Here is a 25,729-nt window from a genome sequence, read left to right on the forward strand (position 1 = left end):
TCCTCAGTTGCTCATAGCAAATCCCACCTTGGAGTTTACAAAGACTTATGGGTAGAAAAGCCACGCTAAGTAATTTACTACACCGCAGTCACCAATTGCTTAATGTCATCCTGAGCTTTAGATGTAACAGTGGGATCTGATGAAATAAATCTACGTCACCAGCCCCTTAAAACTATTCTCAGAGTTGTATTCTTTTCCAAGATTGACCTGTACATAGCCTTTGCCCAAAAAAGTAAAATGAAGAGTTAAATTCATTTAACAAGTAAGTATCTTTTGTATTCTGTATGATCACCAGGCATTAGATATTGTAGAGAAGACTTTAAAGCATACAATGTTATGCTTTAATTTATACGTTATTATGGCTTCACAGTAATTTAAAGTCAAAATATGTATTATTGCCAGTTTATTGATGAGAAAACAAGTTCCCAGAATCATGATACATGTGTGAGTTTTTTTTTTTTTTTAAAAAACCTCTTATAGGGACATTGTTGTTGTTAATTGCTGTTGAGTATATTGCCAATCACGCTAATCCCGTGGTGCAGAATAGAACTGCTCCATAGGGTATTTGAGGCTGTGACCTTTTGGAAGCATATCACCAAGCCTGTTTTTCAAGATGCCTCTGGGTGCATTGGAACTGGCAGCCATTTGGCTAGTCGTTGACCACTTAACTGTTCGCTCCATCCAGGGACTCCTTAGCAGGACATTAAGTGGCTGGTTATAGTTTTTTGAGGAATTGAAAGTAATATACATGGCCTGTTACCATTACCTGAGGCTGATAAAACTATTCTGAGTCTTTTGCCAAATAGCAATCGAAATACTCTTTCTTTTGCCATTTTTGGAATAATACTAAGATTTGTTTTTCCAAGTTAATTGTAGTAAAATATATGTTTGTCATTTTAACCATATTTACGTGTACAATTTGGTAGCATTAATTACATTGACAATATTGTGTAGCCATACCACTACTACCTATTTCTAAAACTTTATCACCCCTACAGAAACTCTATAGCCATTAAGCAATAACTCATTTCTTCCTCCCCTCCAGACCCTGTTAACCTCTAATCTACTTCCTGTCTCTATATATTTGCCTATTCTAGAAATTTCATGTAAGTAGAATCATACAGTTTTTGTCCTTTTATCTCTGGTTTATTTCAGTTAGTGTAAGATTTTAAAGGTTCATCCCTGTCATTACATGTATCAGTAATTCATTTCTTTTTAGAGCTGAATAACATTTCATTGTTTAGCATAGTGGCTAAGGCACTTGATTGCTAACCAGAAGGCTGGCAGTTCAAACCCACTAGCCACTCCTCAGAAGGAAGATGGGGCAATCTACTTCTGTAGTGATACTGCCTCGGAAACCCAAGGAGGGGTCGCTATGAGTCAGGTCCGACTCGATGGCACATAACAACAACAATATTTCATTGTGTAGATACACTTTATTGATTTATCTGGTGATGGATACTTGGCTCGTTTCTACCTTTTGGCTGTAGTGAATAATGCAGCTGTGAACGTTGATGTACAGATACTTGATTTAGGCTTTGTTTTCAGTTATTTTGCGTAAATCCTAGACGTGGAATTGCTGCATCTTATATAGTAACTCTGTGCTTAAGTTTTAGAGGAATCACTAAACTGTTTTTTCATATAAATGACACCATTTTACATTCTCACCAGCAATAAATGAGGGTCCCAGTTGGCCCACATCCATCCAGGGACTTGTTTTTTTCTATTTTTTTGGTAACTCTTCTAGTGGGTATGAGATGGTATCATTGTGGTTTTGATTTGCAGTTCTCTAATAACTAATGACTTTTTGACCATCTTTTCATGTGCTTATTGGCCATTTGGAGAAATATCTTTTATGTCTTTTGCAAGTAATTTTTTTTTTTTTTTTTTTTTTTAATTGTAAGGTTCCTCTATTGATTCTGGATATTAAACCTTTATCAGTCATATGATTTGCAAGTATTTTTTTTCCTTTTCTATGGGTCATCTTTTCACTTTCTTTGATAATGTCCTTTGAGTCACAAAAGTTAATTTTGATGAAGTCTAATTTCTTTTCTCGGAAGGAAGGTTGGGCAGTCTACTTCCATAGTGATACCACCTCGGAAACCCAAGGAGAGGTTGCTGTGAGTCAGATCTGACTTGACAGCAGTGAGTTTGTTTTTTTTGTTTTGTTTCCTTTTTTTTAATTTATCTTTTATTTTTCTTTTGTTATTCTTGCTGCCACTATCTTATCCTTAGAGTCCATTACCAGATTCAAGGTCATGTAGAGTTACTCCTATGTTTTCTTACAAGAGTTCGTATATTGAGGTCATAGAATCAGTTTAGAGTTAATATTTGTATATGGTGTGAGGTAGGGGTCCAACCAACTTCATAGTTTTACATTTGGAAATCCATTCGTCCCAGTACCATTTTGTTGAAGAGACTCTTCCCCACTGAACGGATTTGGCATCCTTGAAAAAATCATTTGGCCATAGAGGTATAGGTTTACTTCTGGGCTTTCCATTCAATTTCAGTTTTACGAGTCTGTATGTCTACCCATAGACATATAGCCTAATCCATAGGTATTTAGACCATTAGAATTGAAAGTCTTGGTGGTGCAGTGATTGGCTGCTTATGGAAAGGTCAGTAGCTTAAACCTTCCAGCTGCTCCCTGAGAAAAAGATGTGACAGTTTGATCCTGAAAAGATTCATAGGCTTGGAACCCTTTTGGGGTTCTCTTCTATCCTAAAGTGTTGCTATGAGTTAGAATCAACTCATTTGCAATGGGTTTGGTTTGTTTTTTGGTTTCTGTATCTGCCCTTATGCCAGTATCATACTGTTTTGATTATTATAGCTTCGGTAGTAAGTTTTAAAATCAGAAAATGTGAGTCATTTGTTCCTTGTCATTTTTGCAAGAAAACAACTGTTGGAATTTTAGTAGGGATTATGTTGAATCTGTACATTGCTTTGGGTAATATCAACATGTTAACAGTATTTTCTAGTCATTGAACATGAATGTCTTTCCATTTATTTAGATCTTCTTTAATTTCTTGTAGCAATGTTTTGTAGTTTTCAGTGTGTAAACCTTCTTGGCTAAATTTATTACTAGGTATTTTATTCTTTTAGATCCTGTGGTAAAGGAAATTGTTTTCTTTATATCCTTTTTGGATTGTTTATTGCTGGGATATAAAAATACAATTCACTTGTGCATATTGATGTTGTACCCTGCAGCTTTGCTGAATTTGTTTATTAACTCTAGTAGCTTTGGAATTTTGAATATATAGGATTATGTCATCAGTTGAAAACAGAGATAGGTTTACTTCTTCTTTTCCTGTTTGGTTGCCTGTGACACCTTTTTCTGTCTGTTTGCTCTGGCTAGGACGTCCAGTACAGTATTGAATAGCAGTGGTGAAAGTGGGCATCCTTGTCTTGTTTCCTATCTTAGGGAAAAAGATTTCAACATTAAGTGTGATATTAGCTGTTCGGTTTTTATAAATGCATAATAATCATGTAGAAATACTTACCCCTTTTATTCATAGTTTACCAAGGGTTTTTATCTTGAAAAGGTGTGGGATTTCATTAAGTGCCTTTTCTGCATCCACTAAAATGAACTGTGTACCCATTTTTGAGTGCTTGATCTTGGGAAAGAGCACAGATCCTTTAAATGTTAAATTCTAAATTAAATTCTAAATATTTTTTGTTTAAAATGACAGAATTAACTGGCACAGAGATTGCCATTCATTTTAAGCAGCAATCTGATCTTTACATCCATTTCACAGCCTTTTTACTCGAATATGTCTTTCCTTATTTTACAGTGAATATGTGTATATCGCATTCATCTTTAGATCCAGTCCATTGATACTTAGCATTGTATGTGGACCAAAAACCAAACCTACTGCCATCAAGTCAATTATGACTAACAATGCCTATTGGGCTTCCAAAGCTGTAAATCTTTACAGAAGTAAATTGCCTCATCTTCCTTATGTAGAGCAGCTGGTGGGTTTGAACCACAGACCTTTTGGTTAGTAGCCAAATGCCTTAACCACTGTACCACCAGAGCTTAATAAGGGAGCCTAAGACCCAACTTTTTAGATTTCTTTTTTGGCATTGGCTTCACTGTGTAACACTTACTTTCTTCTTAAGTTATCATCTCTCCCTAGCTGCCCTGCAGGTCGTCAGTTGGACCCACTCCTATGGCTTCCAGCCAAACAAAAGACAAGCATATGAGGTGAACATTTACATTAGGTAGATACACTCCTTGGAGAGAAAAATCATGGAAGAATAGAAGGGCTATGTATGCACAGAGAGACAGCACAGGGAGCAGGAGTGCATGGAGGGAAGGACACAGGGAAGAGGTATCTATGGGGAAGAAGTGGGAGGGGGAGGGGAGCTGTTGCATTATGGGAAATTGTGGTCAGTGTCATAAGATAAAGCGTATATGAGCTGCTGTAGGGAACGTGAATGTGTTCTGTAAACTTTGACTCAAATAACAATTTAAAAAAATACAAGTGCAGGGTTGAAAGGAGATGTCTGAGCTGGTGATACTAATTCATAAATCATTTGTATATTAGGTAATAATTGAAACCATGCATATAGATAACATCATCTAGCAAGTAGAGTGAAATGAACAAATAGTTTTGAAAAGGCAACCAACAAAAGTCCTTTAGAAGAGTGTTTTATGAGAGGGAATGGTCAAGTATGTCAGAAATGACTGGTTTTATCACTATTTAATTATACAGAGATAGGGAATTGGTAGGATTTCAGCTTCAGTGTTTATTTCATACAGTCTACTTGTCAAATACCTAAAATACTAATATATGACATTTTTAAATATTTGTGAAATTACAAGGCTGCAAAATTGTTTTTTTTCTGTAATTGTAAGCAGACTCACTTTTGGCCATTTTCTGTTTCTCCAAGTACTTTCTAGACTGATTTTAGTATTAGTCTAAAGGGAATTGTGTATTTTTAAATCTTTGCATTTAGTTCTATTTTATGACTTTTGTGATTGCATAGAAATAGTGTATTTAAAATCTATACCTTGGTTTTACTTTTTGTTTGACATGTATGTGCTTTAGTACTACCCACAAGTGCTTTAAAAATGTTTTGTAAATTGTTGGATTAAAGTATTGAGAAAGTTAAAACACAATTTTAATATTATGTGCATTTTGTGTTTCTTTTTTTAGGATGGCTGGCTGTGGTGAAATTGATCACTCAGTAAACATGCTTCCTACAAACAGGAAAACAAATGAGTCCTGTTCTAACACTGCACCTTCTCTGACTGTGCCTGAATGTGCCATTTGTCTGCAAACCTGTGTTCACCCAGTCAGTCTGCCTTGTAAGCATGTTTTCTGCTATCTGTGTGTAAAGGGAGCTTCATGGCTTGGAAAACGATGTGCCCTTTGTCGACAAGAAATTCCTGAGGATTTCCTTGATAAGCCAACCTTGTTGTCACCTGAAGAACTCAAGGCAGCAAGTAGAGGAAATGGAGAATATGCATGGTATTATGAAGGAAGAAATGGGTGGTGGCAGTATGATGAGCGCACTAGTAGAGAGCTAGAAGATGCTTTTTCCAAAGGTAAAAAGAGCACTGAAATGTTAATTGCTGGTTTTCTTTATGTTGCTGATCTTGAAAATATGGTTCAATATAGGAGAAATGAACATGGACGTCGCAGGAAGATTAAACGGGATATAATAGATATACCAAAGAAGGGAGTAGCTGGACTTAGGCTGGACTGTGACTCTAACACTGTAAACCTAGCGAGAGAGAGCTCTGCCGACGGAGCGGACAGTGTATCTGCACAGAGTGGAACTTCCGTTCAGCCTCTAGTGTCGTCTTCTGTAAGGCCCCTAACGTCAGTAGATGGTCAGTTAACAAGCCCTGCAACACCATCCCCTGATGCAAGCACTTCTCTGGAAGACTCTTTTGCTCATTTACAACTCAGTGGAGACAGCATAGCTGAAAGGAGTCATAGGGGGGAAGGAGAAGATCATGAATCACCACCTTCAGGCAGGGTACCAGCAACAGATACCTCCATTGAAGAAACCGAATCAGATGCCAGTAGTGATAGTGAAGATGTATCTGCACTTGCTGCACAGCACTCCTTGACCCAACAGAGACTTTTGGTTCCTAATGCAAACCAGACAGTATCTGATCGATCAGATCGATCTGAGATTGATCGATCAGTAGCAGGAGGTGGAACAGTGAGTGTCAATGTCAGATCTAGAAGGCCTGATGGACAGTGCACAGTAACTGAAGTTTAAGTAAAAGTCTTCAGCCCATGCTCAATGTTGAAATGGTTCTCTGTAAATTTCTGCCCATGTAGCATTATACTCATCCCTAGTAGTGCATTGTGGGGGTGGGAAGGGGTAGGGAAGGATAGCCCTGTAATTAAAATGTCTAACATGTGTCTGTTGAAAAATTTATTTAATGTAAGGAATTTGGGTGTTAATAGTTGAGAGCTGTTTAGGAATAGCCCAGTTTTCTTGAGCTGTTTATTTTATAGTTGTTTAATTTCTTCAGTTCTTTTGGCCAGTGTATATGTATATTATGTGTGCATTAACAGTCTTCATCTGGTTCTTGCATTGAGTCTTATTTTTCTGCATGAATTGACATAAAAACATTACTAAAATTTGGCGCCTATGAAATGTTTGGTATCAGTACGAGGAGGAAGCTTATTAATGTGAGAATAGATGTGAATTTGGAATTTTAAAATAGAATAACCAACATTTTATACTAGTTTCTGAAATGGAAATGTAAAGAAAACAGCTAGTAAGTTTCAGAAACTTCTCTGTAGCACACTTCATTGTTTTTCCATAGGCTTTGCTGTCTTGTCCTTGTAGTTTGAGGTTTCCCTTGATCACATTTCTTGTTTTGACTACAAAATTTATAATTTAATAAATATTAAGGTTTACCAAAAATAAGTTGTCTCTTGTTTGGGTCTGGAAATGGATGAAAAGAAAGATTTTGACATTTTAGTCAAGTTTCTAAAAAAGGTGGTAGTTTGAATTGGTGCTGTTCAAATAGTCACCTCAGAAAAAAAAGTTTTGTTTCATAATACAGGACATTTAAGCATAATGTACAGGCAAATGTGTGTGGAATAAATATGTATGGGAATAAAAGTAAAGCCTGACAGACTGAAATTTCAAAGCTGATGTTAAGAGACCAGAAATGTTTTACATTTTCCTTACATGTCTTTTTTAGTGGTCCTAATACTATAAATGGTAGACATATAAAACACCATTGTTGTTGTTGTTATGTGCCATCGAGCGGTACCCGACTCATAGCGACCCCTCCTTGGGTTTCTGAGGCAGCATCACTACAGAAGTAGATTGCCCCATCTTCCTTCCAAGGAGTGGCTGGTGGGTTTGAACTGCCAGCCTTCTGGTTAGCAGTCAGGTGCCTTAGGCATACGCTACCAGAGCTCCCAAAACACCATTGTTGTTGTTGTTGTTATGTGCCGTCGAGTCAACCCGACTCATAAGGACCCCTCCCCTTGGGTTTCCAAGGCAGTATCACTATGGAAGTAGGATTGCCCAACCTTCCTTCTGAGGAGTGGCTGGTGGGTTTGAACCGCCAGCCATCTGGTTAGCAGGCAAGTGTCTTAGCCACTATGCTACCAGAGCTCCCCGTTGTTGTTATTGTGTGCCGTCAAGTCGGCCCCGACTCACAGCGACCCCTCCTTGGGTTTCCGAGGCAGTATCACTATGGAAGTAGGATTGCCCAACCTTCCTTCCGAGGAGTGGCTGGTGGGTTTGAACCGCCAGCCTTCTGGTTAGCAGTCAAATGCTTTAGCCACTATGCTACCAGAGCTCCCCATTAGTGGATACAAATTCTCTTTACACAAAATGTTGTGAACCACAAAATCCACTTTTATTTGGCACTTTTTAATAACTCATGATAAGCAAGGAAGTGTTGCATTAATTGTTTTTAACTGCAAGTTCACTCACATTTATTTTTGTAAGTAAGACAGGGCAAAGACTTTTTGGAAAATAACCCTGGAAATATTGATTTTGTATACAGATTACTCCTTTTTAAAAATGATTTTTGGATACAGGCTAAGAATCACTAGAAGTATGTTAGAACTGACAGCCACAATTTTTTAACCTAAGTGTTGTATATTTTAGTATGTTCCAAATTACTTGGTAAGTACACAAAAAGACTGAAAACTAAGCCAGAGTTCAGTTATTAAAAACATAATTTGAAACAAATTTGAGTACTAGTGGCAGCTTTCAAAGTAATTCTGGTATTTAACTTTTATACATATTTTTTAAAACTATTTATTAAATTTTCCTTTCCTAGTAATCGCCTCTAAATTTGCAGGTCCACCCCACACTGTTCCTAAAAGATCTCTTTCAGTCTGTAATGCCTCCTCTAAACATAGCTCTTTGACTGAAGCAACAGACTTTTTCAAAGTTTTAATTACTTCTGGTGGCCCGCTGATAAACTGCTGTAGCCATTCTTGTGCCTCTTGTAGACACTGAGTTTCATCTGAAGACTTCAAGATGTCGTCGACCATTCCTATGTTTAAAGCTTTTTGGGAATCCAGTTTGAGGGCCCCCGTTAATACTTTGAGAGTTTGTCTACTGCCGATTATTTCAACCAGCCGGGTAGTGCCACCCCAGCTTGGTATTATACCCATCTCCTTATGGACAAATCTGATTTCACTCTCTGGAGTCATTAACCTGCAAAAGAGGGGAAGGAGGAGAAAAACTGATTTCAACCACTTACCCATATACAAACATACATACACACTTCAGTCATAACATTACCCACCCATTCATGGTCTAATCTGAAACCAGAGATCTCTGTAGGTAGATACATTATGCTAAAATAATGTTTGAAAAATCTGGCTGTTCTAAAATTTACTACATAGATTTACTTAGAATCTTTGAAAACAATGTCAACATTTTTGTTTTGCTTCCTTATACTTTACATTAGAATGTAGTCTTGTAAGTTTCTTTGTAAAGCGTATCTTTTTCAAATGAGTGCTGGCCTAATTTTCAGAATACCTGGCTTAAATGAAAACATAGGAGTATGGAAATGTTAAGTACATGCCATTAAAAAACAATGCATAGCAAATTAATGTCCTCATAGTCCTCAGAAAAAAAGAGATTTTGCTTTTTAGTCCAGCATCTGTCCATCTTTCCAGAAAATACTTATCAGGCTCTTCCAATGTGAAATGCATAGGTGCTGGGGACTGCAGAAATAATCTAAATAAAGCTCCTTCACTCAGGAGTTTACATTTGGGAGAGAAAGGCACCAACCAATATGCCAGTGGTGATGGCACTGTAAAAAGTGAAGCAAGGAAATGAAGAGTAATAGGTGTGTTGGGGTGTGCTATTTTAGTGAAGGCCTCTGAATGTGTGAGCAGCTACCTGAGGGAGTGAATCATGCAGAGATGGGGGAAAATTCCAAGAAGAGAGAATTGCAAGTAGTTTTCTTTTTTAAACAAAATTGTGAAGCTATTTAGAGAAGGTTAAGCATATGACTTGTTTTGCAAGGTTGATCTGTGAAGACTAGCATTTAATAGCACTTATGCCAGTTGTTAAGAAGCTCTGGTGGTGCAGTGGTTAAAGCACTCAGCTGCTAGCAGATAGGTTGGAGGTTTGAACCCACCAGCTTCTCCACAGGAGCTTCCATAAAGAAGTCTGCTTCCATAAAGATTTTCAGCCTTGGAAACCCAGAGGGGCAGTTCTACTCTGTCCTATAGAGTTGCTAACCAGAGAGCTGGTGGTTCAAACCTGTCAGCCACTCCATGGAAGGAGAGATACCACCTCAGAAGCCCAAGGAGGGGTTGCTATGAGTTGGATCCGACTCAATGGCAGTGAGTTTGGTTTTTTGTTTGGATAGAGTTGCTATGGATCAGAATTGACTCAATGGCAATGGGTTTAGGTTTGTATATTTTTAAATACCAGTTGTTTAAGGAACTTTATATAGATGTCAGCTAATTCTTAATCCCCACCACTTGTCTGTCAGTTTGTTGCACTGTGGTGGCTTGTGTTTTGCTGTGAGGCTGGAGGCTATTCCACCAGTATTTCCAATACCAGCAGGGTCAGTCATGGTGGACAGGTTTCAGTGGAACTTCCATACTTAAGACTCAGAAGAAGTTTCGAAAGGGCCATCCATTTCTCAAAGTATTGGCCAGTGAAAACCCTATGAATAGCAGTGAAACACCGATATGTTGCTGGAAAACTTGATGAATAGCCCTGAAACCCTCAACAGTGGGCTCAGGTATAGCAATGATTATCCGGCTGGCATAGGACCAGGCCGTGTTTCATCTGTTGTCACTGTAAGTCAGCAAATTCGATGGCACCCAACAAACAACAATCCTTAATCCTATGAGGTGAGTAAAGTACTATTTATTCTCCTCCTTTGACAAATGGGGAAATAAAGGTTAAATAAGTCACTCAAGGCCACACAGCATATGACAGAGCCAAGATTTGAACCCAGGCAGTTCACTTTCAGAATGTGTGCTTTTAATCCCTGTTCTGTACCCTCTTCCCTGCTCCCCATACAGTTGATACAATTAGTGATTTCCTATAGCAAGGGATCATTTTACCCAAATCTTCGGATTTTTAATAAAATTAAAAAAAAAAAAAAACCCAACAGCCCAGTGGCACTTAGTCGATTCCAACTCATAGCGACTCTATAGGACAGAGCAGAACTGCCCCCCTGTTGGGTTTCCAAGGCTGTAAATCTTTATGGAAGCAGACTGTGCCTTTCTCCTGAACCACCACCGAGCTTTTGGTTAGAGTGCATATCCTTTAACCACTGCAAACCAGAGCTTTCTGTGAAGAAGGTATTGATAATAAATACCAAGTTAAACAGTAAAGGGGCGTTAGCAGAAACTGGAGGGCACAGCAACAGGCTTTACATTTGCCAGTTCAGTACTTGTTTCTATCAACAGACTGAGCAAGGCTATACTGTTTAGGGAATGCTGCCAATCAGTTTACTGGAATTGCATGCTTTAATCAGAAGCTTTCATTATGTCAAAACCTCTAATTTCAACCAAATGTCATCTCTGAAAAAATAGATGTTAATTGAGTTTAGCTTTCCAACATGTTAAATATTCAACTGCAGGTGGTTTGGTTCCATTAGCACCAAGAAAAACAATAGATTCTTATTCTTTAATCAGGAAAAATAGGCCAATGGAGGATTCTCACAAAAGCCTATTTACCAACACACTGTGAAAGAACTTTTTCTCCACAGCTGTGAATTTCCTCGACTGTGAATAACTGCTCCTAACGGCAAACTTCCATAGAAATAGTTTTCAATTAATAGTTTTGAAATTGGAGGGAAGAGAAACAAGAGTCTAAGAATATGAATCTGTCCCAAAATTATGAGAAGAGTACTGCCTTGTAATAAACAGAAAACAATGTCAATAATAAAGTGAACAGAAGTTACAGAAATGTCTAACAACCCTGGAGATACAAATATGGTTAATAATGAACCCAATCCTAAAAATCTTTTCACAGAAAGAAATGTTACTATTCTAAATTACATCCAGAATTGATACTGATGTTGCCTCATGTTTACAATAGAGAAAAAAGAAATGACTTCAGGAAGAAATTTATTTAGAAAGCTAAACATTAACATTGGTTAAATTCCTAAATGTTGGAATAATATAGATGAGATCATGACAAGAGAAGTAATTATGTGAGCATATTAATATCTGGAATTCTTTGTAAAGAACTACCTTCATCATCCTCTTTCTACCATGTGTTACTTTCCTTTGCTATTATGTATGGTGAGGTATGCCTTTTGAAACTTACCTTTAGAACTCTTATGAATCCTGAGGTAATCTTTATGAAAATACCTGGTGTGATCAGACTCTGACATCCATCCTTTATAAATCTCATGCCTAGGGCTTGATTGTGCCCTGATATACATTTAATATATATTGATTTACAAAATATATGTAACTTTGATCTTTCCAAATAAAGGTAGAAATAATACGGTGTTCAGATAAGCACATATCCCTCTCTAAGATTATTTTAAGAATTATGCAATATATTTAAGTAAAAGTATACATATCTTAAAATTTGAAAGAAAATATTGATGCTACAAATTTCAGTACTAATAACCGAACCAAACTCACTGCCATCGAGTCGATTCCGACTCACTGTGACCTCTCCTTGGGTTTCCGAGGCAGTATCTCTACAGAAGTAGATTGCCCAACCTTCCTTCTGAGGAGCGGCTGGTGGGTTTTAACTGCCAGCCTTCTGGTTAGCAGTCAAATATGCCTTAGGCACTACACCACCATACAACACTAAGAGGATGTCATAAATTTAAAAGTTTGGAATTAAATTTTAAATCAGATTTAGTTTAGGGCCAGAAACTGAGTCCTTTTAAACTGCATGGTAAGAGTCAACAAAGCACACTGTGCTGACAGCAAATACTGTATATAAAAGTATCTTCTTAGCAACAGCATCTCTGACCACAATCCCTTAAAATTACACTTTGAACATAAACATTTTTTTCCCACAAGTACACTCTTGGCATCCCCTCCCTCTCGCTTTCTCTCTGCCATCATATCACATTATGGGAAATGGAAGGAAAGAACCCAAAGATTCTCCCCATAATCTCATCTTTGATTTCGTACTCTCAAATGAATGGCCTCTCATGAGGCTCCATCCACTTTATGCAAAGAAACTACTTGAGTACGAAAGTTAATGGTGGGGTGAAGGAAAATATTTATATTTTTGTATGGTGGTGGAAGGGAGGAGGAAATATTTGTGATTTTCAAGTCTGATGTTAATACTCAGTAATCCGAGCATGACCAATCCCCCAAGTCAAAAACGGCCTTAGTTCTTTAATGACTCTGGGATATGCATCTTTGTGCACAGGATATGCATTTATTTGTGCGTGTGCATGAGTGTGTGTGTGTGTGTGCATACGTGCTGTTTTATTATGTCAGTATCATTAAGAGTTACCTACAATAAGCTCCCTTGGCACAAGCATGCTTACAGCTCCTTTTCTTTGTAACGTATTTTGACTAATGGGTAGTATCTGGAAATGTTAATACTTTGGGCAAAGGGTTATTTATATTCATGAAAACAATATTAAAAATTGGAAATAAATTAGACAGACAGGCTCTAAACTGCAGAGCTGAGAATTGTTTCACTAGGAGGCTAGAGGAATAATGTGTTTCATTCCAGCAATAAATCCTTGATACTCTAGAAGAAAAACAGCCAAAGGAAATGCAGACAATTCACACACAAATATGCCCCCAATCAATGGAAGATAAGAAAATGACTCATCAAAAATCTTTAAAAACACAAATTAAAATGATATATAATTTCTATCAAAAAGATCTTTTAAAATATGACACTCAATTTAAGAAAAGATGCTATCAAACAGATACATATAACTAGTGGGACATGTCTCGAAAGTTCTCAATATGTTCATACTCTTTAAAGATACTTAAGTAGTACTTATACTACTTACAGGAGTACTCTAAGGAAATACATGTGGACAAAGCCTTATGCATAAGATAGTTATTACAGCATTAACCATTTTAAAAAAAAGTTGCCAAGGAGTCAATTGTGAGAAAAATTAGAAACAGCCAAAGGTGATTACAGTATACCCATATTGATATTTTATACTTATTGAATTCATGTTTTTACAGTATATGTAATGCCACTATCAATTATGTATCACAATACCAATTTTGTAAAAAATAGAAAATTTATCTATTAAAAATACATGAAGCAAGCATAGCAAAATGTTAGTATCATTTATCTTGGATTGTGGTCATTTAAATTTTTTACTCTACAATTTTTTGTATCTGTTAAATATTCTAGAACTTTGCTACTCAATATGTGGTTCATGGACAAGCAACTTCATCATCTCAGGCCCTAGCACAGACCTATCAGATAAGAATATCCATTTTAACAAAATCCGAACATAATTCACATTCATTAGAATGAGCACATACTACATTTTTATAATCAGAAAATAAAAATTATTTTTTAAATATCAATACATGTATTAGTTTTCTAATTCTGCTGTAAAAAAATTACCACAAGCAACTGCTTAAAATAACACTCACTTATCTCACAATTTTGTAGGTCAGAAGTCTGAGTATAGTATGACTCAGCTAGGTCTTCTGGTTAGACCCTTACAAGACTGCAATCAAGGTGTCTGCAAGACTGTCTGCCTTTTTGGGGGGCTCTGGGCATTAATCCACTTCTAAGCTAATTCATTTTGTTGACAACATTCAGTTTCCTGTGGTTCTAGGATGAGGTACCTCTTTCTTTGCTGGCTTTCAACCAGGTGTGTTTTCATGTTCTGGGGACTGCCCACATTCCCTGGCTTGTGCTCTCCTTTCTACAAAGCCAGGAATGGTGGGGTGAGTCATCCTCCTGCTTCAAATCACGCTGACTTCCCCTCTGGCCACATCTCTTTGCCTTTAAAGGCTCATGTGATTAGACTGGGCCCTACACAGATAATCCAGGATAACATCCTTATTTTAAGGCTCAGAACTTTAAGATCCATCTTGCCACATGTTAATGTAACATATTAACAGATTGTGGGGCATTGGACATAGACATATTTGGGGAGGAGGCATTATTCTGCCTATCACACCACCTAAAGCCTCAATGGAAAACATATACAATGTTAAGCATAATTGTCATTCTGTTTGTGCTGTGGTCTTTCTGCTCCTCATCCCACCACCACACCTATTTTTCCTACAGCACTACCACAACTAGCTCCCATCACCACCCTTTCCCATCTTTCTACCACCTGGATAACTTTGGCTAACTATTCAAGGATTCCTTTTGTCTCACTGTTTGAATTGTTAGTAAGTAAAGATTCAGTGGGGTGGGTGAGTGTCTTTGATTAAAAAAATAATGAAAAACTCAAATTAGCTAAGTGTAGACATTAACCTGTGTAGTTCTAGAACCACAAAGACATTTTTTTCCTTCCAATATAAACTAATAAAATCAGAATATAAAGGCATGATGCGCCCCTGCTGTTATTTTAAAGAACAGCATAGTCTAGGAATATAATTAAGGTATAACTAAACATAAAAAAAAAAAAGGAGCTGTGGTGGTGCAGCGCTTAAACCACTCAACTGCTCCCTGGGAGAAAGATGAGGCAGTCTGCTTCCATAAAGGATTACAGCCTTGGAAACCCTATGGGGCAGTTCTCCTCTGTTCTATAGGGTTGCGAGGTGTCAGTGTCAACTTCAAAGGGGAAGTCATGGGTTGGGAATGGTGAAAAAGAAGAGAAGTATATATCCTCATTGGTGAAGCTAATGTATTGTTAAGAACTCTTTCTAATTATCAAATTTTAAAAATACACAGAAAATAATAATATACTTATGTACCTACTACCCAAGTTTAAGAGATGTTAATATTTTGTTGTATGTATTTCTTAAATCTCTCTATCCTCATCTCTTTCCCTGCATTCTCTTCCTTCCCTCCCAGTGGCAACTAATATTCTAAAGTTTATAAGAATTATTTCCATTCTTATTTCAGCTTTTGCTAAATATTCTATATATTAAACAAATAATACAGTTTGCACAGAGTTCAGAAATGAGACCAACATGTAACATTATCTCAGTGTTATGTCCAGTATTCCATTGATCTTAAATTATCCATATTACTTTAGCAAGTAATTTTACATTAGAAATTAACCCATCAGATGATTCTTCAACAGGACATTAAGATTATTAAACTATCTTCATCTGTGATTCCATTACTAAATGAAAATCTCACTATAATGGGGTTTCCTCTGGATAATTCGAGGTACTCAATTTTGTTTTTCTACTTTTCTTTAAAGTTTGGTATCATATGACAAATGTGATTAAGCAGAAATCATGGGCAGTGTTCAATAACACATTCATGATGTAATTCTGCCTACTTGAGTATTAGTGGAACTACACAAATACTACATGAACATGAAGTTGTACATAAAATTTCTTTTTCAAGTTCATCAATCATAGCACCAAATGTTTCTGCAAAATCACTGTTTTCCTTTATATGTATTTTGAAAGTACCAACAAAGTACAGTAGTTCTTACAGACATGATTTTAAAAATCTATCTATCAAAACTTGTAAGAGGATATAACACAGAGTGAACCCTAATGTAACTATGGACTTCAGTTTATAATAATGTATCAATATTGGTTCATCAATTTTAACACATATGCCACAGAAATGTCAGATGTTACTAGTAGGAGGAACACTGCTAGAGAAAGCAAGAAAACAAGTATATGGGGACTACCCCATTAGGATTAGGAACAAGGCAGGGATGGCCACCCTTACCACTACTATTCAACATCACACTGGAAGTCCTAGCCAGAGCAATTAGACTAGAAAAAATAATAATAAAAGGTATCCAAATCAGGAAGGAATAAGTAAAATAACCCCTTTTTGCAGATGACATGACTCTATACAAAGAAATCCCAAAGAATCTGTAAGAAAGCTATTAGAATAAATAAATTGAACCAAAAGGCCGGAGGGTTTCTATACATCAGCACTCTGAAAGAGTAAAAGGCAATTAAGGAAACATTACAATTTACAACAGCATCTAAAAAAATAAAATACCTAGGAATAAATTTAACCAGAAAGGTAAACAAGTTGTTTACATAAACTGTGAAACACTGCTAAATAAATCAAGGAAAACCTAAATAAATGGAAGGACCTTCCATGTTTGTGGAATGAAAGGCTTAATATAGTTAAGATGGCAATACTACATAAAGCAATCTACAAATTCACTGCAATCCTCATCAAAATTCTAACAGCCTTCTTGACAGAAATGGAAAAACAAACACTCACATCTAGAGAGAAGGGCAGATTCCCTGAATAGCTAAAGCAATCCTAAAGAAGAAAGATAAAGTAAGAGGACAAACTGCCTGACTTTAAACATACTACAAAGCTACAGTAATTAAAACAGCCTGGTACTGGAATAATAGTAGACATATAAATCAATGGAACAGAATTGAGAGCCCAGAAAAAAATCCATATATGTATTGTTAACTGATTTTCAACAAGGGTGCTAAGTTACCCAATGGGGAAGGAAGAGTCTCTTTAATAAATGGTGCTGGGAAAACTGGTTATCCACATGCAAAATAATGAACCAGGACTTAACCCTTACACTATACACAAAATCCAATTCAAATGGATTAAGAATCTTAATTTGAAAAATTAAACCAAAAATTTCATAGAACAAAATGTAGGGATGAAAATGTGAGATCTATGTTTTAATGATGGTTATCAAGTAGCAAAAGACAATATGGATAAATAAAAACCAAACAAACCCACTGCCATCAGTCGATTCCGACTCATAGCGACCCCCACTGGGTTTCCAAGGCAGTAAATCTTTACAGAAGTAGACTACCCAGTCTTGCTTCTATGGAGCAGCTGGTGGGTTTGAACCACCAACCTTCTGGTTAGCAGTCAGATACCTTAGGCACTGTGCTACCCTCATAAAAATTAAATATTTCTGTGCATCAAATGACTTAAAAGAAAAAGAAAAGGGGAGAAAATTTTTGGGAACCATATAACTGACAGAAGTCTAATACTCAAATTTATAAAATACTTCTACAACTTAACAACAACAAAAAGAGATAAACAATCCAAACAAAAAATGGGTAAAGGACTTAAACAGGTATTTCACCAAGGAGGATATTCAAATGGCCAATAAGCCATTTGAAAACATGCCCAAAGCTGTTAGCCGTTAAACCAAACCAAACTCACTGCCATTGAGTGGAATCGACTCATAGCGACCCCTCCTTGGGTTTCCAAGGCAGCATCTCTACAGAAGTAGATTGCCAAATCTTCCTTCCAAGGAGTGGCTGGGGGGTTTGAACCACCAGCCTTCTGATTAGCAGTCAAATGTCTTAGGCACTAAGCCATCAGAGCTCACCATTAGCCATTAGGGAAACAGAAACCAAAACTACAGTGAGTTAGTTACTATCTCATCCCCATTAGAATAGCAATGATCAAAAAACCAGAAAACACTCGGTGTTGGTGAAGCTGTGGAGAAATGAACACGTATCCATTGCTAATGGAATAATAAGTTGGTACAGCCACCATGGAAAACAGTTCGAAGGTTCCTCAAACTGTAATTCTGTGAGTTACCATATGATCCAGAAATTCCACTCTTAGGTATATATGCAAAAGACTTGAAAGCAATGACATAAGCAGACATATATACATCAATGTTCACTACACCATTAGTCACAATAGCCAAGAGGTGGAAATAACCAAAATATACATCAACTGATCAATGGATAAGCAAAATGTAGTATACACATACAATGGAGTATTACTCAGCCACAAACACAAAATGAGGTCCTGATGCACATCACAACACAGATGAATCTAAATAACATTACCAAAACAAAAACAAACCAAAAAAAAAACCAAACCCACTGCCATTGAGTCGATTCTGACTCACAGCAACCCCCACTGGGTTTCCAAAGCGGTAATCTTTATGAAGTAGATTGCCCAGTCTTCCTTCCACAGAGTGGCTGGTGAGTTTGAACTGCCTACCTTCTGGTTAGCACTCAAATGCCTTAGGCAGTGTGCCACCAGAGCTCCTTAAATAACATTGTGTTCAGCAAAATAAATCAGTTACAAAAGGACAAATACTATATGATATCACTTACATAAAATAATATAGAGAAACTGAAAGTAATTACTACTTAACAGAATTTTAGTTGCCAGTGGTTGCCAAAAGGGTTTGTTTAAAGTGCACTGAAGGTATGTTAATCATAGTGAGATAATTTGGAAAGAGACTGTGAATGGTTCCATAACTTGAATAACGTATCACTGAAGGTACATGTAGAAATTAAATGATTTGTGTTCTTACATGTATTCCATTATAATAAAAAAATCATTTTTAAAAATCACATATATTTATTGCAGAAAGATTAGAGAACACAAAGAGAAAATATAAAGAAAATAAAATTCCTGGCAATTCTTTCCTATAGAAAGATGACTATTATTAACATTTTGCTGTATTTCTTTCCTATAGCTAAAGATGTTTCTAAACATATATATTTTCTATATAAATATTAACTTTTAAAAATTGTGAGGTATTTCCACATCATTAACTATTCACTGAGAATTCCTTCCCTTATGTAGCGACCCTAATTGAACTATTCCCTAGGTTTGGAGATTTACTCCCAATTTTTTGCTCTTAAAAGAGAAACCCTTTTATATTACAAATACTAAGCATGATGTCATAGTATTGTCTACAATCCTGAATATTTTCTTAAGATGGGTTTTGGAAAGAATAAGCACTAGGACAAAGTCCGTAAAACACTCCAGTACACTTTGATCCAGTACACTTCGGTTGCCTGAACTAGGCTACCACCCTCCTTCTTCTTGAAAGAGGTCTCCAGGCTACAACTTTGTATTTCTTTGTGGTCCAAGAAAGATGTTAACAATTTATTTCTTGCTTTGGTAAAAGTAGCTCTAGAATTCAGGGCCTTGTTTATTTGTTTTGGGAGAAGTAGAAATGAGCACTATTCTCATTATGACAAAATGTCATCTTTGTCAAGTCTGAATAATCTAAAGTATAGTTTATTGAGCTATTTTCATTTTTTTTAACCATGCCCTACACAGCGATATACTTCTAAAGCATCTAAGCTATACACTCTTTGATTACACAATCACAATACAAGTGAAGGAATTATCAAGCGGCTGAAAACCTTAAACATGTTTACCTTAGTAATGCATGTATTTCTGTATTATAAATATGTGCTGTTATCTTCCTTTCAACGTTAGCAAATATCATACCCTCTTGACTTACATATATCTACTAAGTTCAGTTGCACAGAAGGCATTGGCTAAATAGGCTCCAGGAAGTGAAGGAATACCAATCGAGATGTTTGAAGAACAAACGGCTGCAACACTGTTATTTCTCACTCATCTATGCCAAGAAATTTAGAAGACAAGTAACCTGGCCAACTGACTGAAAGAGGTTGACTACCTATGCTCATCCCAAAGACATGTGATTGAACAGCATATAGAAATTATCGAACAATATCATTAATATAACATGCAAGTAAAATTTCACTGTAAATAATTCAAAAACAGTTGTAACAGTACATAGACAGGGAACTGCCAGAAATTCAAACAAATTCAAACAGAAGGGGATATGGAATGAGGGGGACACTGCTGATGTCAGATGGATTTTGGCTGATAGCAGAGAATACCAAAAGATGTCTACTTGCTTTATCGACTTTGCAAAGGCATTTAACTGTGTGGATCAAAACAAATTATAGATAACATTGAGAAGAATGGAAATTCCAGAACACTTAATTGTGCTCATGAGGAACCTGTACATCGACCAAGAGCCATTTGTTCAAATAGAATAAGGGCACACTGCATGGTTTAAAATCAGGAACAGAGTGTGTCAGGGTTTTATCATTTCACCATACTTATTCAATTTATGCTGAGCAAATAATCCAAGAAGCTAGACTATATAAAGAAGAATGCAGCATCAGGACTGGAGAAGATTCATTAAAAACCTGTGATATGACACAGTCCTACTTGCTGAAAGTGAAGAGGACCTGAAGCACTTACTGATGAAGATCAAAGACTACAGCCTTCAGTATGGATTCAACATAAAGACTTCCACATAAAGAAACTAGACCTCACAACTGGACCAATAAGCAACTTCGCAATAAATGGAGAAAAGACTGAGCTATCCAAGATTTCATTTTACTTGGATCCACCATCAACGCCCACGGAAGCAGCAGTCAAGAAATCAGATGACATATTGCACTGGGCAAATCTGCTGCAAAAGACCTCTTTAAATTTTTAAAGAGCAAAGATGTCCCTTTAAAAATTAAGGTGCACCTGACCTAAGTCATGGTATTTTGAAATGGCTCATATGTATACAAAAGCTAGACAATGAGTAAGGAAGACCACAGAAGAATTGACGCATTTGAATTTATGGTGTTGGCAAAGAATATTGAATGGCCTTCTAGAAGAACAAACAAATCTGACTTGGATAAAATACAGCCACAATGTTCCTTAGAAGCTAGGATGGCAAGACTTTGCCTCTAATACTCTGGTCATGTTATCAGGAGGGAGTAGTCCCTGGAGAGGGGTATTATGTTTGGCAGAGTGGAAGCGAAAAAAATGAAGACCCTCAACGAGATGGACTGATACAATGGCTGCAACAGTGAGCTTAAACATAGCAATGATTGTGGGAATGGCACAGGACTTGGCAGTGTTTCATTCTGTTGTACATAAGGTCATCATGAGTAAGAATTAACTCGATGGCACCTAACAACAGATCTACTAAAATACTTCATGAACTTCTGATCACAGAAATGAAACAGACACAACTTGATATTACAAAAAATAATTATAACAATTTTTAAAAAATCTTACTAGAAATACAGTATGTTGTTGTTGTTATGTACCATCAAGTCAGACCTGACTCATAGCGACCCCTCCTTGGGTTTCCGAGGCAGTATCACTATGGAAGTAGATTGCCCCATCTTCCTTCCGAGGAGTGGCTGGTGGGTTTGAACTGCCGGTTTTCTGGTTAGCAGTCAAGTGCCTTAGGCACTATGCTACCAGAGCTCCCAGAAATATAGTATAGAAAACAGAAAAATGTACAGCTTGTTAAGTTTTACAAACTAAACACATTCATGGAACTAGCACCCAACTCAAAACAAAGAGTATTACTATCTCTTCTTGTGCCAATTACTAGTCATTACCAACCCCTCCCCACCGAGGATAACCACTATCCTGTTTTCTGTCAACAAAGATTAATGTTGTTGTTGTTGTTAAGCGCTTCTGTTTCTGACTCATAGAGACCCCATGCACAGCAGAACGAAACACTGCCTGATCCCGCGCCAGCCCCACAATCCCTGCTATACTTGAGTCCATCATCGAAGCCACCGTATCAATCCATCTCCTTGAAGGCCTCCCCCTCTTTCGTCGACCTTCCACCCTACCAAGCATGGCATCCTTCTCCAGGGAATGGTCCCTTCTGACAACATGACCAAAATAGGTGAGACGAAGTCTGGCCATTCTTGCTTCCAAGGAGCATTCTGGCTGCACTTCCTCCAGGACAGATCTATTAGTTCTTTTAGCAGTCCATGGTACTTACAGCATTCTTCACCAGCACCACAACTCAAAAGCATCAAGTCTTCTTCGGTCTTCCTTATTCATTGTCCAGCTCTCACATGCATACGAGGTGACTGGAAATATCATGGCTTGTGTCAGACACACCTTAGTCCTCAAGGAGATAACCTTGCTCCTCAGCACCTGAAACAGTTCCTTCGCAGTTGACTTTCCCAATGCTACACGTCATCTAATGTCCTGACTGCTGCTTCCGTTGGCATCGATTGTAGAACCAAGCAATGTGAATTCTTTGACAACCTCAATCTTCTCTCCATTTATTGTGATGCTACAAAGATTAATACTGCCTATTTTTACACTATATATAAATGGAATCATACAGCATGATATTCTTGTGTGTCTGGCATCTTTTGCTCAACACTATGCTTCCTAGATTCATCCATATTGTTGCATATAGTTGTAGTTTATTTGTTCTTATTGCTAGAAGTAGACCATTGGCTAAAAGAACAAAGTTAGAGCATCCATACTACCTGATTTCCAGGCTGACTATAAAACTAAAACAAGACACAGAAGAATCTCATGGAATTAAAAAAGCCAGACACAATAAAGTATACACTATACGATTCTATTTATACAAATCTTAAAACAAAAAACAAATCTAATTTAGAAAAAATGATCAGTGGTTGCCTTGGGCTAGGGGTGGCACTGACTGGGAAGGGGTATATGCAAACATACTGGAATGATAAAAGTATGCCACATCTTGATGTAGCGGTAACTATAATGGTGTTTACATTCATCAAAATTCACTCACATTAAACAATTAAAATGGGTACATTTCATTCTATGTAAATTATACTTTAATAACCCTAATTTCAAAAAATTATTAACATAAAGATTGGAAGAAAAGTCTCTGATTAAATAATAATCATCTTTTAGTATCCCTGATTTTAGATCTTCCTTTTTCTAACAGGTATCTTTTATATTTTCATAACCATTTTTGTAAGATTTTTGTATAGTATAGAATACAAGAATTGGCTTATATACTTTACATGATTCAAAGAAACAGAGCTGAATGGGAACTAAAGAGCTGAACAATCCTTGGGTCCATGGTTTTTCCCCTAGTCCCGAGCACTACGTGTCAGAGCAGAATGACTTTTCTCCTTAGTGTCTGAAATGGAAAGTCAAATTTTAAACACTGCAAGTCTACTCTTAGTGTATATTTCATTAGGAGCTCTGATGATGTAGTGGTTAAAGTATTCAGCTGCTAACAAAAAGGTCAACAGTTCAAACCTACCAGCCAGTCAGTGGAAAAAACAGGAGACAGTCTGCATCTGTAAAGATTTACAGCCTTAGAAATACTAGAGGGCAGTACTACTTTGTTCTAAAGAGCTGCAATGAGTTGGAATTGACTCAATGGCAGTGGTTCAGATTTTTGGTTTCTAGTGTATATGCCAAACTTATGTTGCCAGGATCAATTGTATAATGACAGGGTTACCGTTAAGGTTGCGAAGCATCTCAGAGGAAGTGAGAACCAATGCCAGACATAACCATACTGGCATTTCTACAAATGAGAGAAAAATAAAAGGAAATCTTAAGACTCTAGGCAATATTATACGTTAGGTTAAGCATTATGTTAAAACTGCTATAAGCAGTATCTCGTTTCAATCGGTCTACAAAGAATTAAGCATCCTGGTGGTGATGGTTAAGAACTCAGCTACAAACCAAAAGGTGGGTAGTTTAAACCCATGAGCTGTTCCACAGGAGAAAACACCTGAAGATCTATTCTCATAAAGGTTACAGCCTAGGAGACCCTGTGGGATAGTTTGTACTCTGTCATATAGGGTCACTGTGAGTTGGAATCTATTGATGGCACACAGTAACAATAATACATTTAAGGAAGAGAGTTCCTCTTCACAGATAAAGAAACTGAGACTTACAGAAATGAAATAATTACTTGCTCAAAATCAAACAGGCAGAAGTGGCAAACTGGGAACGAACCTATCTAACTCCAATGTTCCTTACTGTTTTGCCATTTTGTCTCCAATTACACTATTATATAATACCTTTCAGGTTATAAAGAGGCTCAAGTATGTGAGCCTCTACAGATCAAAGAGAACTATAATGGTTTTATTAGAACTGAGGTAGCAAGAAAGCAGTTTCGAGTACATATAAAGCTTTAGATTCTACAAAATGTCACTCCTGTACAGGATAGCTACCCAACATTAACAAGGATTATAGGGATTCAAAGTCTATTGGTTCCAAAAAACTTTCTCTAACTTTATTCCCTCATCTGCTGAAAAGTCCCACAAACTTACTACAAATCAAGTAAAGATATGAAACGGATCTCAGAAAACTTTTTACTGGTAAGAGTTCAGCTGCAGCAGTTCTCTTGACATTCTTTTTGTTGTTTACTTTTCTTACATAATTCTTTTGGATCCTAAAGTTTCATACATTTCTTTAGCTTCTATGCCCAGAGGTTTTGCTAGTATGGCTTTAATTTATTCAAAATAATTTTATTAATTTTTGAAATGCATAGTAATAATATAATAGGAGAGTTGTCATACCAGACTGACTGAAACTATCTATTTTAATGACAAAAGTCTTCACTAACTGGTTACCCTGTTTAGAAATAAGGAAATTATTGGTTTTCACTCAAAAACTAAATTGAAGCATATATTAATTATATTTGTATAAGGAATAATGCAATTTTCATTGTACCTGAAATCACATGCTGTAGTGACTTCTGCTCCTCCACCCAATGCTCGTCCTTGAACCAGTGCAACACTTACTAAAGGAAGTCTATGTATTGAAAAAAAGGGGAAAAAAATGAGTTAGGATTTTTAACTTCAATATTAATTTACAAATGTTATAAAAGAATTTAAAATGCAGCAGAAAATGAAATTACTGCACAGTGTTTATAACAAACACAAGTCAAATCAGTGGAATCCTGAGACGGCACCATGAAGAAAAAGACCAGTATGACTGAAGACAAAGTAATTCATACTATATGCCAACTAAGTTTACCAAAATGCCTCTCCAAATCATTGCATAATTTTAAAACTATAGCCACAATGTAACTGTCTTCCAAATAATGAAACGAAATACGACAGAAGACTGAGCTACAAAACTGTTATTATGAAGGCTCCTATCAAAAATCTTTTCAGTATTCCCTGAAATGATCCATAAGCTAATAAAAAGAATGGTTCTGTGCTAAAAATAAATCTCTTACTTTTCCTGTTAGAAAAAGGCCCATTTTGCAGGCATATGTAAACATTAAAATGTAAATCTAAAATGTGTTATAAAGTAACAAATTTTGTAGGCACTAACCAAAATGCAAAGCTGGAGGCCTAAAGTAATTGAAAAGTTCTCAACACACACTGCTCCCAAATAGAAAGAATTATTTTCTTTTAAAAATGACTTCTATGACTTACATTTCAGTGGTTCTTGTGATTTCTACTTTGTCTACATTTGGAACACAGAAGTGGGAAACTAAGCATCCCAAGCATGTCATAGTTTATAACCTCAAAAGCATGAATGATGGGCCAAATATCAAGTTTTCCCTTTTCTTCTTCACCTAAATCACAAAGTGAATCCATTTTCCTTGTTGTTGTTGTTATGTGCCGTCGAGTCGGCCCCGACTCATAGCGACCCCTCCTTGGGTTTCCGAGGCAGTATCACTACGGAAGTAGGATTG

The 25,729-nt window shown here is 36.7% G+C and overlaps 2 protein-coding genes across 2 annotated transcripts in view; one reads left to right on the plus strand and one right to left on the minus strand.

The window, feature by feature from the left end:
- The first annotated feature begins 5,160 nt into the window (after window positions 1–5,160).
- Window positions 5,161–6,237, plus strand: RNF146 (ring finger protein 146). Its single transcript, XM_007946597.2, has one exon. It carries the CDS (start codon window positions 5,161–5,163, stop codon window positions 6,235–6,237), a length of 1,077 nt encoding a protein of 358 aa, XP_007944788.1.
- A 2,012-nt stretch (window positions 6,238–8,249) lies between these two features.
- ECHDC1 (ethylmalonyl-CoA decarboxylase 1) overlaps window positions 8,250–25,729 on the minus strand; it is a 42,887-nt gene continuing 25,407 nt past the window's right edge. Inside the window, exons 4-5 of the mRNA XM_007946607.2 lie at window positions 24,754–24,834; window positions 8,250–8,658 (exon numbers count right to left, since the gene is read on the minus strand). Coding sequence (XP_007944798.2) covers window positions 8,250–8,658; window positions 24,754–24,834 — 490 coding nt within the window. The remainder of the gene's footprint in view (window positions 8,659–24,753; window positions 24,835–25,729) is intronic.

The sequence above is a fragment of the Orycteropus afer genome, unplaced genomic scaffold, assembly GCF_000298275.1.
Source record: "Orycteropus afer afer isolate SDZICR_OR568_19922 unplaced genomic scaffold, OryAfe1.0 scaffold00167, whole genome shotgun sequence".
In the NCBI taxonomy this organism is placed as follows: Eukaryota; Metazoa; Chordata; class Mammalia; order Tubulidentata; family Orycteropodidae; genus Orycteropus; species Orycteropus afer.